This window comes from Sinocyclocheilus anshuiensis, unplaced genomic scaffold, assembly GCF_001515605.1.
Source record: "Sinocyclocheilus anshuiensis isolate Anshui unplaced genomic scaffold, SAMN03320099.WGS_v1.1 scaffold1975, whole genome shotgun sequence".
Classification (NCBI taxonomy): Eukaryota; Metazoa; Chordata; class Actinopteri; order Cypriniformes; family Cyprinidae; genus Sinocyclocheilus; species Sinocyclocheilus anshuiensis.
Window position 1 is genome coordinate 257,597 of NW_015549690.1, and position 18,759 is coordinate 276,355.

At 37.9% G+C, this 18,759-nt stretch overlaps 1 protein-coding gene across 2 annotated transcripts in view; it reads left to right on the top strand.

The window, feature by feature from the left end:
- The window catches only part of LOC107660463 (netrin-1-like), a 62,056-nt gene that overhangs the window by 40,055 nt on the left and 3,242 nt on the right, over positions 1-18,759 (top strand). The window contains exons 3-5 of one of the 2 annotated variants that reach the window (XM_016449767.1): positions 7,683-7,832; positions 10,339-10,392; positions 15,927-16,001. In XM_016449767.1, the coding sequence (XP_016305253.1) occupies positions 7,683-7,832; positions 10,339-10,392; positions 15,927-16,001 (279 nt within the window). The remainder of the gene's footprint in view (positions 1-7,682; positions 7,833-10,338; positions 10,393-15,926; positions 16,002-18,759) is intronic. The other variant, XM_016449768.1, reaches the window with a different exon arrangement.

Sequence of the window (18,759 nt, forward strand, 5' to 3'; positions counted from 1 at the left end):
GGTTTGGTCTTAAGGGCCCAAAGTCTGCAACTTATCACTTGACGCATCCTTAGGAAAGCAGAAAACACTAAGGCTAAGTGATTAGCTGGCTGTTTTCTACACAAAGAAATTCACATAATACCACAAAGGAACCAATTAGATGAGCCGGTGACTATTCTTAATGCGTTACCCATTCGTCAACTGAAAGGAGTCAGCAAGAATTCTCACATTCCTGTGCTTCTCTACCCCCATGAGTCTCTGTCAGCATGCAGCCCAAGGACAGGGATGTGGGTTGGGGAGGGGTGAAGGAGGAAGGTTACATCTTTCTGAGTTATTGGGATTCATTTGGGGGATGGTTTGACAATACAAGTCAAACAAACAGAGCAGAGGTGTGAACTGATCCTTGTTACAGGTCAGATGAGTGAGAGGAATTGAGGTTAGGGGGAGGACGGACAGGAAGAGAAGATACGCAGGAGGGAATAAGCGAGCAGCTTTCCACAGGTGTGCAACTGGCTGGCAACAGCACACTTACCTGGGAGCTGTCCAGAAGAAAAGAGAGAAAAAAGGACAGGCTATTCTCACCTAACTTTGCCGCAGGGCAAGAGGACAGGAGCAAAAGCTTTGTGCAAACAAGCCCCCCGTCACACCTTAGCATGTCCTCATAACAAGGTCCATTCTGCTGCTGTCCGTGATGGCTTAGGATCATTTACTTCCAGCTTTAGCTCTGGGTAAAATATTAGGTCTGTGCTGAAAGTTAAAGGCTCTGTTTTCCCAAACAGATAAATAGGTAAATAAATAAAAGCATCCATCAATTTGACAATGAAAACGGTGGGGAATGTTTTTGCATCATGTGAGAATGTTACACTTGAAGGCTGAACAGAAGGTGTTTGTTTTTTTTTCCACAATACCATCAGCATGCATGAGTTCTCATTTACAACATCCACACAACAAAGCAATTAACCTTATTCCTGCTGTTATATAGAAACCGTTTAGGTTGTAAAGATGTTCGATTTATATATAGCTTTAAACTAAGCTAGAAAAACAACAACATATTTGAATGTGCATTTTAGACATGACATTTAACAAAATTCATTTTGTGGCATACTTTATTTTTTTTTAATGAAATTTTAGACATGGCATATAATAATTTTTGTGGATTATTTTGTAATTTGTAATTTTGTAATTTTTTAAATATTTGTAATTTTAAAAATATATATTTATCAAATGTTATGGTATAAACAGAAGATTTTTAAATAAAATAACACCTTAAAATTTTCAGATGAGGACTGGTTGATTTAGGCATACAGTTTTCAACTGATTTAGGCACACTGTTTTATGCAAAATCAAACATATTTAATTCATGTAAAAGTAAAAGTGTGTTGTTTTTTTAGTTCTCAGACTACATATCACATTCCTCCTGATGAATATGAAAAAGATTAATGAGCATATAATAATATTCTCTGCATGGAAAGGCATTACAAGAATGCATAACCTAACCAACATATCCATTTTACCATACTCCAGACTGACATTCACCCCTCTCTGGGCTCTCGTTTGATTCTCCTGTCGACGTGGAATGCAAACAGACATTCATCATCCGACTGTGTGTTCCGCTAACCCCCATGCTATGTGTCTTATTGAGGGAAGAGAACTTCTTTTTGTTTTCACTTCCTTTCTCCTGTGGACAAGACTTGATTCTTTCAGCATCCCATTACTCTCATTGGTGAGGTTTGCTCTGTTTGGATATGTTGGCTGGTGCAATGATGCATTTAAGAATTTTGTACACACTTCCATAATACAGTGTGCAAAAAGAAAAGAGTCTGAAAATGCCAAAGGTCGGCTGTGAGCTTGAATATGTTGTTTTAAAGTGAAATATTTTGTGGTAGAAACTATCAGATTCACAAGATGTGACATTAGATCACTCTTCTGCTTCATTTTTCTTTTTCTTTCTGCTTTCGAAAGGCTTCTGTAATTAAAATCAAGGGTGAATAATCCTGCAGGTCTCTGATGACCCTGAGTCTCTTTTCTAAAGTTTTATTAAAATGATCTGCTTTGCTTGGAAAGTTAATGAACTCTTCTGTTTCCCTGAGATTTGAGAAAGAGGCCATGGAGGATTTCCCAGGCGCTTGGAATTAGGGTCAACAAACCAAATGGAATTCACTAATGGTTCAAGGAAAACTTTGAAAAGAATAACAGACTAAAAATAACCGTAATACCCTTTAGATTGTTAAAGAATTAGTAATAGACCTTTCAAAATATTAATGTACTACTATGAAAGATATATTAATGGATGAAATATTGGGGAAGAATCAATTCTGGATTAAAAATGCATCATTGTGACCCACAACCATTGAGAACTTGTTTCTAATGCATATACTTCGTTGTAAGGGAGATTTACTGCAATTCTTCCGAACTTTTTGATTTAACTGAAAACTCCCAGTGCTGAATGTTTGCTGTTGCTTTCATCTGTTTGCATGCTTTTGTCTGTCTCTGTACATTTCTCATTGCTTTCATTCTTTCGCAACAGTCATCCATCCATACTTGTTCTGTTTTTGGTCAAGTCATTTATCTTCAGGTTCAACTGCCTCATCAGACTTTTGTGTTATTTTATGCTCGGACCATTTATCAGCACGGCTAGCATCATCACAATAGGCACAAGCTCAATTTTTTTGAGTATTTTAATAAATATTTACTTGGATATTTATGTCTGTTCACTCTGGGTCTCCTACTCTTGATGTTTAAACACCGGCACTTTTCAAATGAGAGGGAGACCTCGTGTAAATCTCAGCTGACTACATCAAATCAAATGTTGCTTCATTTTAAATTGTTCTGAAAACACATTTCATCGTGATTTACAAAATCTGTAACTTAAACAAGGCATTTTGTTCGATTTAATCCTGAACTTTGCCAGAGTTAGAGCCCCTAATGTAATTACAATCAAACACTGTCCAAGTTATACAGCTGTATTAGGTTACATCAAAACAGATGTACAAAAAAGGATGTGAGGTAATTATAGAAAGGTGACAAATGATATGAAGCATGATATTTAATTCCCGCCAAAGAAAACATTTTCACAAGCTAAATATGTGATGTATTGCAAGTTAATGAAAATAGGTGCAAGTATGTTGTAATATAAAGCACCTAACTCCCCTCATGCTCATTCATTTAATGTGTTCACCACACGCTTTCTCTTTTTCTTTTGACAAGTCCTCACACTCTTAATCAGAGCAATTAAATAGTGGCAACTATATACTATAACAATTTACTTCAGGAAAAACAATTACAGTATGTTCTGCTCTCGTACAGAGCTTCAAATCAGAGGCTCCCTGTTTCATGTTCAACTTAATGTGTGTCTTCTTGAAGGGAATGTGCACCCCAAATACTTCTTATCATTTGCTCACCCTCATGTCATTCTAAAACTAAATGACTTTATTTCTTATGTGGGACAGGAACGAAGATATTTTTAAGAATGTTGGTAACCAAACTCAAGACATTTCTCAAAAAATATTCTTGATATTCCTCAAAATAGCTTCCCTTCAAGTGTATCCTATTATCATTATCATGTGTTTTATACCCACAAATGACTGGCAGAACCACCCAAGGTGAACTGAACTAAATAAAAATGTCAAACATCAAATTTATTTTGCTCACACTTTATTTTAAGATCCAATTCTCGCTATTAACAAACCATTAACTACGACTTTTGCCTTAATAAACTCCTAATTTGCTGCTTATTAATAGTTAGTAAGGTAGTTAAGTTTAGGTATTGGGTAGGATTAGGGATGTAGAATATGGTCATGCAGAATATGTGCTTTATAAGTACTAATAAACAGCCATTTTGTTAATAATAAGCATGCTAATAAGCAACTAGTTAAAAGTGAGTATTGGTCCCTGTACTAAAGTGTTACCCTTATTTTATATTTACTGTGAAGTCATATATCAAAAACCACTTGTTCAATTGGGCAACTGGAACATTCCCTTTAAAATTCATAAAGAATGATGTGGAGAGTCTGCCGCACTCTATTAGGTTAGAGCTTCTAATGAAACTTCAGCCATCTGATTTGTGACTTCACCCTTCATAAACCACACTGTAAACACACAAAGCGAAGGCAGCTTTGCTTTGCAAGGTGCATCTTGTTCCTCTCTTTGAGTTGTTTGCTCCATAAGATTCAATTATTCCTAGGAAACATTTGCTTCATCATTTCTCCTGCCCACTGGAGTGAGCGACTCCTTTGAAGATTTGATTTTGTTAAATGAGCCATTTCGTTTTAAACCACACTTAGATCATGTAAGTGTGTGGCGCTCTGCAAACTGTCAGCCGCACCGGACCGTCGTCACCCCATTGGGTGGGCTGTTAAAAGTTCAGACATTTTTGGTTAGCTTGGAATCTTGGTTCAGTATTATATGAAATGTTTCAGTTTATATGGATTGCTAAGAAGTAGCAAGCTAAAGAGAATGACATCAGTCTCTGATGGGATCCCAGGCAGCAAAACCTTAGCCAGTCAATCTAATTGTGCCTTCAATGTGTGGTTGCCATGGGTTTATATACAAATAGACAAAATAAAAGGCTCATTTTCTCCCCATCCTCATTAGGGTTCTGGGAAAAGCTGAGAAAGTTAGTACTGAGTGCGCTAGTAGAGATTATGTTTGCAGTGAGAGCTGTGTAGTATCTGTGGTCACACTATTACGCCTTCCACTTGAACATGTGTCTTGCATTGTCACAAAACTGTACTATTATTAACCACAAATAACCTCTTCTGTTGGGGATTTGAAAATATTGTTTTTCATTACCTCACTTTTCTCATTAGATTTCCAAAAAACGACTTCTTTTGTAACTGGCTTCAATTAGATGAGAATGTAGTGCATAAAAAGGACAACTTGGCAAAACGTTTGTTGACAAAAAGACGTGGTGCTTGGAGTGACATTCATAATTTCATCAAATGATTATGCTAATGCTCGCTATTGCGAAAAAAGAAGAAGATTTTTATTAGCTTCAGACATTTTTGTGGGCCAGCGCAGAAACTAAGCACTACAATACTGAGCCTGGGCTGAGCTGGCCGTCCTCCAGCAACACCACAAATTACCCCACCGACTCTCAACATGATGTTTTTAATGGTGGAGAGGAGCTCAGACTTCAAACAGCAGCTTTATGCTAAACTACTGGCAGGGATCTAAACTTCTCACATTGTGCAATCTAATCTAGCAAAGCTGCCACATGCACATCTCTTTCAAATGGATTAAATGCTCTCATCAAGCACTTAATTTTTGGCCTTTACTCTTTATTTTTCTTCTATAAATGTACTATATATATTGTATATAAATGTATACAATGCTCCAATAATGCTCTAAATATGACAAAAAACCATGAAAGTCCATACTTGTATAATTGTTTGGAAAAGTGGAAGTGGAGTAACAGGATATTCTTTAAAAAGTCATAAACGTTTTCCACAGAAAAAAAGAAGGTCATACAGGTTTGAAATGACATTAGGGTGAGTAAATAACAGAAGAAATGTCATTTTTTGGTTCTTTTTAGCTTGTCTGTGAAATCAGATAAAAAATAAAAAAACCTTCAGGCTTGTATATTAATAAACTCTCAGCTTGGTACTTCTTTTACAGTGTTGAGAGTGAGTGGATGAGGAGAGGAAACAGTAGATCCATATCTACTCCAGGAATCTGGTGTAGTGCCACCACTTGACTGCTAAGTGGACAACCACTTAAACACTCTCCAGACAGGGTCTTATCAGACAGCAGAAGCTAAAATGTTTGAGACACACACCTGCACTCCATGTGTTTTACGCTGATTTACTCATTGACCCAGTCTATCTGATTTGGACAGTTGTTGGGAAGATGCCATTTTCTCCAATAAAATTATTTTCTGTAAAGTACCGTTGTACTGTATTATTGTACTTTAACCATTTTTTTAAGGCTTAAGTTGCAATCAATTTTTATGGTAATCAATATAATGCCAAATATGCTGTTCATTAAACCTAACTTTTACCTAACCTAGAATATTGCTTGAGCAGGCAACCACTGCAATGAGATCAATGAGTCATGAGTAAAGACCCTCAATTAATGATCCGCTTACAACGGCTCATATATATATATATATATATATATATTGCAGCCGACACCTCAGCATTTAGTTCTTTTTAAGACTCTTGATCATCCAGACAGAAAATCATTGCTGAAAATGACCTGTGCCGCATTTAAGGGTGTGAAGCTTTTTCATTTATTAGGAATTAGTCAGCTGAGCTGTTTATTGAATCTTTAGGGCGTTTTAATGCACAATTGTAATGAGAAACAAAATGTGGCAATTTTCTACATAATGACAACTCCAAAGACAAGATGTAAACTTGGCTTTAATGACAAGAGAGTGACAAGCGACAAGAGACAGACATGTAGGGAGTGGCTGTCTCTCTGCACCGTTCCAACCTTGGGACTGGAACTTCACTTCACTGCTCTTAGCGCAGGCTTAAAAGAAATAAAGTTTAAGCACAACTCTCTGTGCTTCATTACTCATACAAATATATGAGCCAATTTACTCATTTAATGTGTTAAAAATTTGACCGTGTATCACTTCTACAGTGCTGGTGGGGGAAATATTAAGTAAGTAGCATTGGACTCTTTGCGAAAGTAACTTTAATGTAACCACCCATGATGGGAATTTAAGAAAACGGACTTGAAAGGAGCTTTGACACAAAGGCAATACAATCAGTTCACAAGCTTTAAGAAGCGGAGAGAGACGCTGAGCCATATGTTAGAGAAAGACCTCCCAAGAGGAAGGAAATGTGACAGACATTATTGGCACAAGCACAATATTCTGATGAAAACACATGAAAGCACATGTTATGGAAACATATTTTAAGGAAATGTGTTTATTATGGATATTTTTTTTTAGATATTATAGATATTTAGATATTTTTGCCAATTTTAATATTTATTGTAATACAGTGGTTCCAAAACGTGTTTAGACATTTCAGAAACACTTAAAAATGTATAAAAGGTTTTGCATTAGATAAAAAAGTGGCATTGTAAAGGAATCCTTTCTTGCAACATAATTCACAAGAAAAAGAGTATATATTGTGTTGATAAAAGACAACAAAAAAGGGAGTTTTTGCTTAGAAGATATTAGCAGAAAATTACTAGTTGATGTGAAACCTGTGTGACCTCTAGAAAAAAATCACATATAAAAAATATAAAAATGTCTCAAATGTGAAGTAAATTCTGGAAAAAAAAAGCTTTCAGATATCAGGATTGATATTTTTTCAGTGACATTATTTATGTACAGTGACATTTTTAAGGTTGACTTGAGTGTCCAAAAATGTCCAGATACATTTAGGGCCCAGATACAGCTGTTCAGAGAGACTTTATCTTGATGTGCCCTGTCTTTATGTGTTTAAGGTTTGAGTTAAATGCATACTGAGGAAAAAATGACATTCTCAAGCCACTACTTATGTAAAATCATTGACTATCATACCGAAGTGTTTTGAATTTGTATGTGTATGTGCATGCTCTTGTCACGAGACTGGTCACCACTTTCATAAAACACACAATGTGTTTTTCAACTGCTTCACAAATCTTCACCTTCTTATTTCCCCAGACTTGGGCCCTTAAAGCTACTTTTATAGTTTATCTGTGCTTTTTGTATGTATGTACTGTTTGTATGTGCTTTTCTTTTATCTCTTTTCTTCTGTTCCTCACAGCCTGTGATTGCCATCCTGTGGGGGCCGCGGGCAAAACCTGTAACCAAACCACAGGCCAATGCCCCTGTAAAGACGGTGTGACGGGTATCACATGCAACCGTTGTGCTAAAGGCTACCAGCAGAGCCGATCACCCATTGCCCCCTGCATAAGTATGTGGATCACTCAATGTCAAGATCTCTATTTTTTTCCACTTCAATCCCCAATGAGCCATAATGCACTTACAAATGTTTCTGTCCATGGAATGCTTGAAATATTGAGCTGAAACTCTTCTAAAGGACTGTAGGATCTATTTCTTATGGTCAAACATGAAAATCTGCATGTATGAACAGTCACAGTGGAAAGACTTTGAAACTATGTCTTGTTAAAGGGTTAGTTCACCCAAAAATGAAAATTAGCTTGTGTTTTACTTACCCTCGAAGCATCCTAGGTGTATATGACTTTCTTCTTTCAGACGAATCCAGTCAGAGTTATATTAAAAATTGTCTTTGATCTTTCAAGCTGTTTAATGCCACTCAGCGGGTGTTGCAGTTGAACAGTCCACAAGTCGTCAAATAAAGCTCGCGCATTCATAATAAAACGTGCCACAGACGGCTCCGGGCGATGAATAAAGCCCCCCTGTAGCGAATCCATGTGTTTTTTAAAGAAAAATATCCATATTTCAAACGTAATAAACACTTTTCTCTTACTTCTGCTGACTGTCATACACTGAAGCAGTTCCGGCGGATGACGTAAGACGCGCGGCGTTGCTCATCCCCCGGAGCCGTCTGTGGCACGTTTTATTATGAATGCGCGAGCTTTATTTGACGACTTGTGGACTGTTCAACTGCAACACCCGCTGAGTGGTATTAAACAGCTTGAAAGATCAAAGGCAATTTTTTATATAACTCCGACTGGATTCGTCTGAAAGAAGAAAGTCATATACACCTAGGATGCTTTGAGGGTAAGTAAAACACAAGCTAATTTTCATTTTTGGGTGAACTAACCCTTTAAGGTCATTCCACAGGATTATCACCTGCCATTCTTTAAATTCTGCTTTCTTTACTTCATGGACCAAATCAGTGAAATAATGACATTTGAAGAGTCTTAAGATTGCTTTTAAAGATCGCAAAAGTTTAAAAGTATCTTCACTGCATGGTAATGAATGAAGCAAACATATTAACCATCACTGGTGTTTGCATTTGAAACTGTTGAATTGGTGCTTTTGTCGACGAAACAACGCTTGGATATCAAAACATTTAGAAAAAAAGAAATGGCTCTGGAGAATTTTTTTGGCGGGGAGTTTAGCAGAGTAAATTCAACCTATAACTTTTTGGAATCATGTATCTTTGATTTTCTTGGGAAAGACACAAGCACTGATGTGTGAAACCTGGAAAGGTGGACACTGTGGTAATTGAACTGAACATATTTAGTTTCTCTCATAATTGTGAAATAATCGGTTTTTATTTTAATAGCCCATATAAATTTTAAGCACTATCTGAATCCATGCCAAGCTCAGTTTAACACGAGGAAGTCTTGGCTACACATACTATTATGTCCTCTTATTCTGAAGACCATAAAATCAGTAGGATTCAAATATTTATAACAGGCTTGCACTGTAATTTAATTTGGCATTAAACTCGTTCCCATGTTCACCAAGGAGAGCCCAAGATGTGTAGTGCTGATAGAGGAAGTAAGACCACCACAGAAAACGTGCATCATTGTACAGTGCCCATAATCTTTGGTAGCTGTAATGGTAATTCTTTATTGAACTCTACATTAAAGCACTCTATATGGCATGTGTGCCTTTGTCCAAAGCCTAAATGATTAAATAATGTGTTTTGAATTATTTTAAGATTTGATATGTCATCCAAAATAAGTAACATTACAGAGTGATATCATTATTAATGCCTCGTTTACTGGCCGAAGCACCATAAAAGCAACAAAAACATATTTTGGCTCTGCACAATTTCTTAGGGTCACAGTTCAACAAGAGCATAAAAACATTTTTGAACCCCACCACATGATGAAGATCATTCATGATTTATTTCATTTATTTATTTTTAAATCAGAAGACTTGATTCTTTCTTCCTTCAAATGGCTCTTTTTTGCATGCTTGCCCACCAGCTTCACAGGGCACATGAGCACTCTTATCAACTTCTTCATATTTCTCTTAGTACGCTCAAGCTGTTTCAGTCCTCTTTTTGTTCTGTGCTCATGGCAGTAACTGCCTTTTCTTCTTGAATAGGTATGTTCCAATATAGCAAAAGACTATTATTATTTTTTACCACTTTTATGAATTCAGTCACTTTGTTGAAAAGGTCTTTCATCATGCATGGTAAACTTCCCTCCATTCATGAAAAGGTCATGGAAGGAAGAATGAAAGAATCAAGTCTTGGACATGTATCTCACTGTTTTTCATAACAGCAAAAGAGGGATACAAATGGAGTAGTTGAGCAAATTGTATGCCCTTTTGTGAACCAACGTTTTGCAAATGGATTTCTAATGTTAAACCAGTATCTTCGGAGTTTAAATGGTTCAAATTAGTAGCAATAAATCGTCTGTATAATCTAATATTTATTTTTATATACTGATCTTAAATTGTAACTGTTGTTTAATTTTAATTTAACTTATGTTTATTTATTTATTTTGCTAACAGTGCTCTCTTTTTTGGAACAGAAATTCCTATTGCTCCACCAACTACCACTGCAAGCAGCACAGAGGAACCTTCAGGTTAGTTAACTGATCTTAGTCTCATATGAGAAGAATATTGTTTAAGCAAGAATACATCTGATGTCAGAAACCACAGACTGAATTGCTCACTATTCAAAAATGCTAGCAGTTTGTAAAGGTTCCTTTCGAATCGTGTTTGGATAGGCCACTTATTAGTGTCTCATAGTGATGATTGAGAACATAATCGTTTTTATGGGGGCTCATTCTTATCGATTCGCTGATTTTACGTTGTTCCTTGTTTTTGAGCGTGAAGTGGGATTTTATTCACCCTAAACTCATGGAAGAGGAACTGCAAAACATTTTTAGGGGGATCTATTTTTACAGTTACATCCCTTGACATGTTCATTCTTGCCGCAGATGTTTTATAAATATGTCTAAAAGTAAGCAGAATGTCAGACTTAACGTCCATGCCTGCCAAATGATTTCATTTAGCACCCGACAGTAAAACACTGTCCGCAAATATACAAATGCTTCCCTAATATTTATTGCAATTACAGACTGTGTCTCCTGATCAGATGTTTAATTTCCCAAGTTTTCTTCCCTGAGCCGTCAGTTTCCTTTTTTTTTCAACATAGAGAGTGAACATGCTTTAATTTGCCCGTATGGAAAAGTTTTTGTTGAAGAAATATTCGTCATTCTCACGGACAGAGGAATTCTAGCGTGCTAGAAATCTTTGCAGCTGTTGGTTGATCGTCGCAGACCTCTAATGCTTTACTGACAGATAAGATTGACAGCAGAGCTGCTGGTATTCTCTCTCTCTGGTGGACCTCATTTCATTCTTCCCTGGGATATTTTCTCTACCCCCACATTTTTCTTCTACAGTCTTTTATTCTCTCTACATTTCTTCCTCCTTTGTCCTAAAATACCGACTCACTCTCTCTAGCCCATCTGAAACCAATTCTGTGTTTCATGGTAGTTTGGCTCATGCCAAATGTCAGAACTGCACTGTGAAAATGGACTTTCTTTAATGGACTATCAATGATTTGAGATAGAGGGTGTTACCCATGCAAAATAAACAAATAGGCAAAGCGGAGGGAAAAGTTGAACCCATTTACCACAATGTGTTTCCATTTGTCATGGCCTGACCCTAAAGCATATGGCAGCACATGTGTAAAACTAAACTTGCATTGTGCTTGACTTAGTATTTTTCTAAAAAAAAAGCAGCGCTGAACAAAAAAAAAAATCTCTATATTAGGCTAATTGTATATATTTTATATTAATGTGAAAATATATATATTTTTTGTTTGTTTGTTTTATTTGTCACCATCGTTTATCTAATAGAAATACTAAGACTGGTACAATGTAGATATTATGTTTATTTAATTACTAAAATGCAAGATATGCAAACTGCATTATGCCTGTCTTAGTGTTTTTGTAAAGAAAGAGTACTGAACAATTATAAAAAAAAACTCGATAATTTGTTTATATGTAATATTACATAATTGTTTATTCATATTTTTTTATTTGTTGCTTGTTTGTTTTGTCACCACCATTTGTCACATTTTAGCTGTCTCTTTTTTTACGAAAATACTAATACAATACAGCTATCATGTTTGTTTGTTTGCTTGTTGTTTTTTATGACTAAAATTAGAAATAATTTCTGAAGATTAGTTCAAACAATAAAGGTGAAATTAATTAAATGGTCAGAAAATGTAGGAAATACACCCTTTCTAATCACTTAATGGAATACGTTTGGCCAGTTATATTTCAAAATCAACATATTTTTAAAACTTAATTTATTTGCAAAGATTGCATGACCTTTAATCCAGTCAAGGGGGCACTGCTGATTTTGAGCCCTTAAATCGCTTGACCCATCTGGTGTTGAGAGCAACCCTCCATGAGAAGTGCAGCATTCCAAATCAAGCTGATGGAGAGGTGGAGCACAGGACAGACATATTTGAGTGCCCCCATCAAAATGGACGCTCCAGACCACCCACACATCCTGCTATGGGACCGCATACATTATACCTTCACTCCAGGCCCAAAGCTCACCTCAGGATAGCGCAATACGGCAGAAAAATATGACCTCATCCAATAGATGATTGCAAACAGATGTTCTTATCAGGGCACCTCCACCCTTCTCTGTAGCAGTTGCCCACTCAGACCGAGAAAGACTGCGAATGAGAGAGAGAACCTGTACGTTCTTGTACAGAAGGGTGGGGCAGGCAGCTGTGTAGCAGGTGTCTATGAGAATGAAATAGGGGAATGGCAGGAGGACAGAAGGAAAGTCAGGGGAGGAGAGGAGAAGGAGGATATTAATATGTCTTCAGCACTGCCACATGGAGGGGAGGAATGCATTGCGAATACCTCTGGTTGCTCGGCTCAGACAAAACACATATTGTGTGGCGAGGTCATGCATGGTGTGAGTCACCACTCCCAAGACCTCTGAATAATCCCTCAGACACACTCAGCTATGACTGACAGAGATGTCTCTACAAACCTGCATTAGGAGATCAGCGCCTGTTGTTTTTACAGTCATTATTTGCATGGATGTGTAGATATTCAGTTGTTGTACTGTGAGGACTGCTCTATAAAAAGAAGCACTATAATATACTGTGCATATATATATATATATATATATATATATATATATATATAAGTCTTCCATATGACTACTGTATGTGCATTATAATAGATTTGTTTGTAAATCGTTTTGCATGAAAAACAAACTGAAATTTATCACTGAAATCAAATTGTATTCACTGAAAACTGGCCTTTCTATCCCTGAAGGGTATATTCATACCTTAAAGTTTAACTATGAGACAGTAGTTTTACCCGATGTGAACACAAACAGACCCCAACCATGCCTTTTTTTCTGACAGGAAAGAAAGAAAGTTGTACAGTGACACAAGGGTGAGTAAATGACAGAATTTTCATTTTTGGGTGAACTATCCCTTTAACACTGTCACCCTTTTAAGACCAAATGGCCCCATAGAATTCAACAAGGCTCCTAGTGATTATGAAAGGAATGAACAAAAAAGGGGAGTGAGTGAGAGATAGAGGGAGGGAAAGTGAGAATTGGAGAGAGACAGAAAGAGAGTGAATAGTGTTGAATCAGTGTCTCATCAGGAATGCAAAGCTCTCGTCTAATTTAAAGCTGGCCTCTCCTCTCTCCGATTTTGCATTGTCAGATTTCGAGTGTTGCCGATGGTCCCCACACATCTCCGGGCTTCATTTACAGTAATGAAGTTGATTTCTACCCATTCTCTCCCCATTAGAGGTATGCTGCCGTGACCAAAACAAACCCTGAATTAAAACCGCACGCGCTGTCTGGTCTGTTTCTTTAAACCATTGTCAGAGTTCGGGAGACAGCTATTTTTCTCTCAAAGTCCTGAATGGAATGAAAGAACGACAGAAAACGAGAAGGATATTTTGAGAGGTTGAGAGGGAAGGAGAAAAAAAAAAGCAGTTCCCTTTGGAACAGACCCAGCTTGCCCATTGAGTCCCTGCCCCAGTGGGAGCTTGGGGCTCTGGCTATAATCTAATTACATGCTTTATTTGCAGCAATTTGTTTCTCAATCAGTCTCATTCCGCACAGAAAAAGCCTTCCCCCTGTGCGCTCATTCACACCTCATTTTTACAGTTCCCAGACCTGAGATGCGCCCATTAGCATTGTCCATTCCATCAGAGGTCCAACTGGAAACAGACCTCAGGTCAGCTTTAGGCTCTTTTTGCTAACAACAGAGTACAGTGTCTGGCTGTCCTCAAGCGCCAAAAGACCCAGCAGGTTAGATTGTCAGTGTTAGATGTCAAGGCTTTTCAGAAGTGCTGAGTGAAGCTGAATAGCACAGACTCATTAGGCGAAAAGTTGTTCTCCGCTGAATCTCCAGACCAACAACTTCCCTCGACATCTAGCGACGGAGAGACTTCGTCCACAAATGTTTCCCCACAGGGGTCCCCAACAGTCAGCGTGTAACCGGTGCCCTCCACTCATTCTTCAGTGTCAAACAAGCCTCACATTCAAACTTACACGCAGCTTCCTTTTACTCACTGGCACCGCTAACAGCGCCACTGGACGTGGTGCCAAAATCTCTCGTACACAGCTTTCGCTTGAAAAGACGGCAGGAAAAACATCCATTAAGGTGACACTGGTCTCTGTGGGAGCATCATGACGGGATGGCAAGCTAACCCTACTTCCCCTAACTCAAGAGGGGGCACAATGAGAACATTTGTCCTTGCTGCGGGGGACGAGATGTTTAAATAGGAATCTCAAGGTGCTCGTCACCTCCTTAAAGGAGAGCTAATGAGAAATGATGGCTTTCAAAGGGAAGTATCGTGATGGCATTAAACAGGGTTATAGGAAAACAAAGCAGTTGCTCTACAGTCTTCATTTAAATGGAAATGAAGCTGCCACACTATGGACTCTCAATTTCATTTCGGTTACAGTTTCTCTGCCATTTCCAATCTACAATGTGCACAGTTTGACTCGCCCAACCCCACCTTGGAGTCCCTCGTGCAACCACTTCGGAGCGACTACTTTCACGGGCATTTTTTTCTGATTCCTTCGTTGCCTGGGCAACCTCATTCACACAGAGAGAATAGCGAGTCCAAAAGAAAGTAAAAGGCAGGCATGAAGCGAGGGTCGGCTGAAACAATGAAGTTTGTTCATATGCAGGCGAGCTGAATGGTTTTTCTCTCCCCCTCCTCCGTCTTCTCATTCCATCCATCCACTAAAAGAAGGCCATGACAATGTGTGGGGTGTAAGGGGAATGGCAAGAGAAATCTTCTCTATTTAAACATCTGCATGCTCCAAAGAGGTATTTTTTAATGAATTAATTGTGTCCGTGTACAGCAACTGAAGGCGCAACTCGCTTTCGGTTTAGTTCTTTATCTGGATTTGCTAAAAAGGTCCTGCAATCTGAACCAAATCTGTTGCGCTTCTTGGCTGAAACGCCACGTTTCTTCTTTATTTTTACACACAACAAGCTTTTTAAACGCTTTATGCGCTGCTAATTTCCCCCCTGACCTCCCTTTGTGCTCGGACAACCCTTGCTCCCCCTTCACTGCCACCTCCCTGAGTGCCGAACCAATAAATGCCAAAGGTTGAAATGGTCTTCAGGGGTTGCGGTGGGGGAGGGTGGCATTATGACAGACGTACAGGGTGAGTCGACAGGACCGGGAGGGAGGAGTAATGATTCAAAAAGCCCTAATCAGGCCCATCATGGCAGTGCCTGTAGAGACAAGGGTGAGAAATTAGCATGGAGCTGAAGAAAAAAAAAATCGCTGGGTGGCACAATACGCTTGGCCTCAGAGGTCTCCCATCAGAGCAGGGGAGGGTCCAGACATCCAGAGAGCAGAACGAGAGGGACCTTTTGTCTCCTGCTTTTCTAAGGAGCAAAAGACACTGCTGAATGCCTCACAAGCCCTATTACAGCCTCACAATTAAACTGGGCAGATGGGTGTCACAACAGGCCAGGGCTTTAGGATAGATGTGTAGTTTGCAGAAGTGTCTCTTTTTTGAAAATGTTCCCTCTTTTACATTCTTTAATTGTGTTGTTTTGCCCTTCCTTTCTTCTTTTAACTTCCACATTTAGACTGTGAATCCTACTGCAAGGCTTCCAAAGGCAAGCTGAAGATCAATATGAAGAAGTACTGCAAGAAAGATTACGGTGAGTGAGAAAAGTGCACACAACTCCGTACCGCACTCCCACATTTATGCAGGTGGCTCAAATCCTTGCCCTCGACAACATTTTTATTCTTCGTTTAAAGCCGAATTCCCTCGAGCCCCCTCAGTGTTGGTATATTGTAGTGATGGCTTACTTAGGGCTTTCAAGAAGAAAGTCAAAGGATCAAACAGGAGGAAAGGCCATCAGTGAAGGGTTTAGGGGAGGCTGCGTTGACGGACAGCCCAGCAGGTATTTGAGCCCAAAGCGGATCAAGCTATGGCAGTGTGACGGGCAGAAGGGACCGGAGTGCTCACAGATATCCTCATTAAGGGAAGCGCATGTCCCTGTCCTGCATTCCTCGGTGCAGCAGGCCCTCTCTTGTCCATGAAAAGGAGCAGATGTGCAGCCCCTCTTCTACAGAGGTGGGGCGTTTCATCAGTCAAGCAAAACCCTGTGGAACTTAAAGAGCTTAGCAGATTTAATGACAGCCAGAGCATTTCAACAGCTCTTTTGATTAATTTCAGTCAGCATAAGTCATTTATTGATGGTGAATAAAACACAATAAAGATGATATGAGTATAGGTATAATTGTAATATTTTTGAACATTCAGAAAATGTTAACCCTAACACAAAAACATTTTGCCTTAATCTTTGACATAGTTATTATATGGGTCAATTAAGATTGTCCACAAAAAAAACAAAACAAATGGACAAGTAATGAAATGTAATCTTTGTATTTAATGTTTGTTTCCTATGTTTTTTTTTTATATACCATTTTCAAGAAAAGTTTAAATTTTAATGACTAAAATGAAATATTTAGTATTTTCCTCACACACTGAATAGATGTGAGGGTACACATATTAATCGTAAATATATTTTCAATGTGAGAATTTTACAGATATTGTGGATTATTCATTTATAAATGTCATTATGTTTTGGAAAAATCTTAGCATACGACACTTTACAAACTGAACTAACCTCGTAGAAAACGTAATATTAAGGTCGATATTAAGATATAAAGGTCGAGATTTAATATCATTTTTTCTGTATGGTTCTTTATTATTTTGTTTTTCAAGCATTAATAAGCATTGTAGTTTTTTTCCCCCCAGTAAATTATCAAAAACATGCCAAAAACAACTTTGCTTTGTTAATAAGTGCTTTTATAATTAATGGACAGGCTGTGTACTTGTAAAGATGGTATGTGATAAATGTAACAATAATTGAAAACTGCGTTTCACCTAAAGACGTGATTTGATATGTAAAAGGAACTGTAGCCTTGAAGAACACTTTTATATATTAACAACATTATATAGTAAGCGTTTATGCTCAATAGACCTATCAAAAAATCAGTTACACTGAAGGTGAAAAACACAAGGATCCCCGCAGTGTAGAGAGGAGGTCTGACACACATTGGAAGCCACATCTTATGTGATGAATACTCAATGCCATCACCTCCTGCAGACCGGCTTTGCATGTTCTCCTTTCTACACCGCCATTACTCATTTAAGACTCATTTAACAATTTATCCAGATAATATGGTCCCCTGCTGACTTCAATTTACAGTTGTCCTCAGTTATGGAGAGCTGGCTCTTTACACAAAACTGAACAACCTAAGATAAACTCCCACATTCTGAGCATTAAACCTAATCCACTTTCCTTCTGCCTTCTCGAGCATCAGGGGGGCTTTATGCTACAGCAGCATGGGGGGAAATGGCTGGAAATGGTATCGAACTTGAAGACGGAGTCATCTAAAAGACTTATAGGGGAATTGGGCTCTTCGTGGCATGATATTTACAGCCTCGTGCCTCACTGGCACATTACCCATAAAACACCACAGGAATCCTGAGAGTGATATGTTCCAATCACTGGATAAATAACTTCCACCTTTCCAAATAGTGACAGTGACATAAAGGTTTATGCATTTGATTTCATTTGTGATGATTTTTTTGGTGTAAGTAAAGGAATAAAAAAATAAAATCAATCAGTCAGTCTGTCATCATTTACAGTACTCGCCCTCATGTTGTTCCAAAACTCTATGAATTACATTTTTCTGTAGAACACAAAAGGTGAATTTCTGATGAAAACCCTGGCAAGCTAATAAGACTTAAACTCAAAAATCACCAAAAAAGACTGTAAAAGTGTTCCTCTGTTCTATATTTTAAGCTTTCTGAAGTCATATAACAATTTAGAGTGGGAAACTGATCAAAATTAGTCGTTACTTCCTGGTAACCTTCCTCTCCAGTAAGCTGTGAACTGCTGTGAATCATTGAGGAAGTGAGCTTGAGAGTCAGAGGAGTGCTATTCTTGAACAAATCATTCAGAACGGTCGTGTGAACTGCATTAAGCATTTCGTCGAAAAGATCAGACCCAAAAGAATGAGTAGCTCATGAGTCTTAGGAACAAGTTAAGGAGAGCTAGACTGGATATCAAGATTTTTAGTGAACAGCTTAAATTTCACTTACTTCCACAAAGCTATTGCTCGGCATCAGACGATTTGGAATATTATTAACAAATCATATGAACCACTTCAGTCAATCACTCATTTACTTTCATTATATGGAAGAGAACTGCAAGAATATTCTTCAGAAATTCACCTTTTGTGTTCCCCAGTAGAAACAAAGTCATACAATTTTGAAACAACATGACAGAATTTTCTTGTTTCTGTTGTTTCTTTTTTTCTTTTATTTGACTTAAAACATATCTGAAGCATTTGGTCTGTTCTAATCTTTTTTTTTTTTTTTTTTTTTGTTTTTAAAGAACT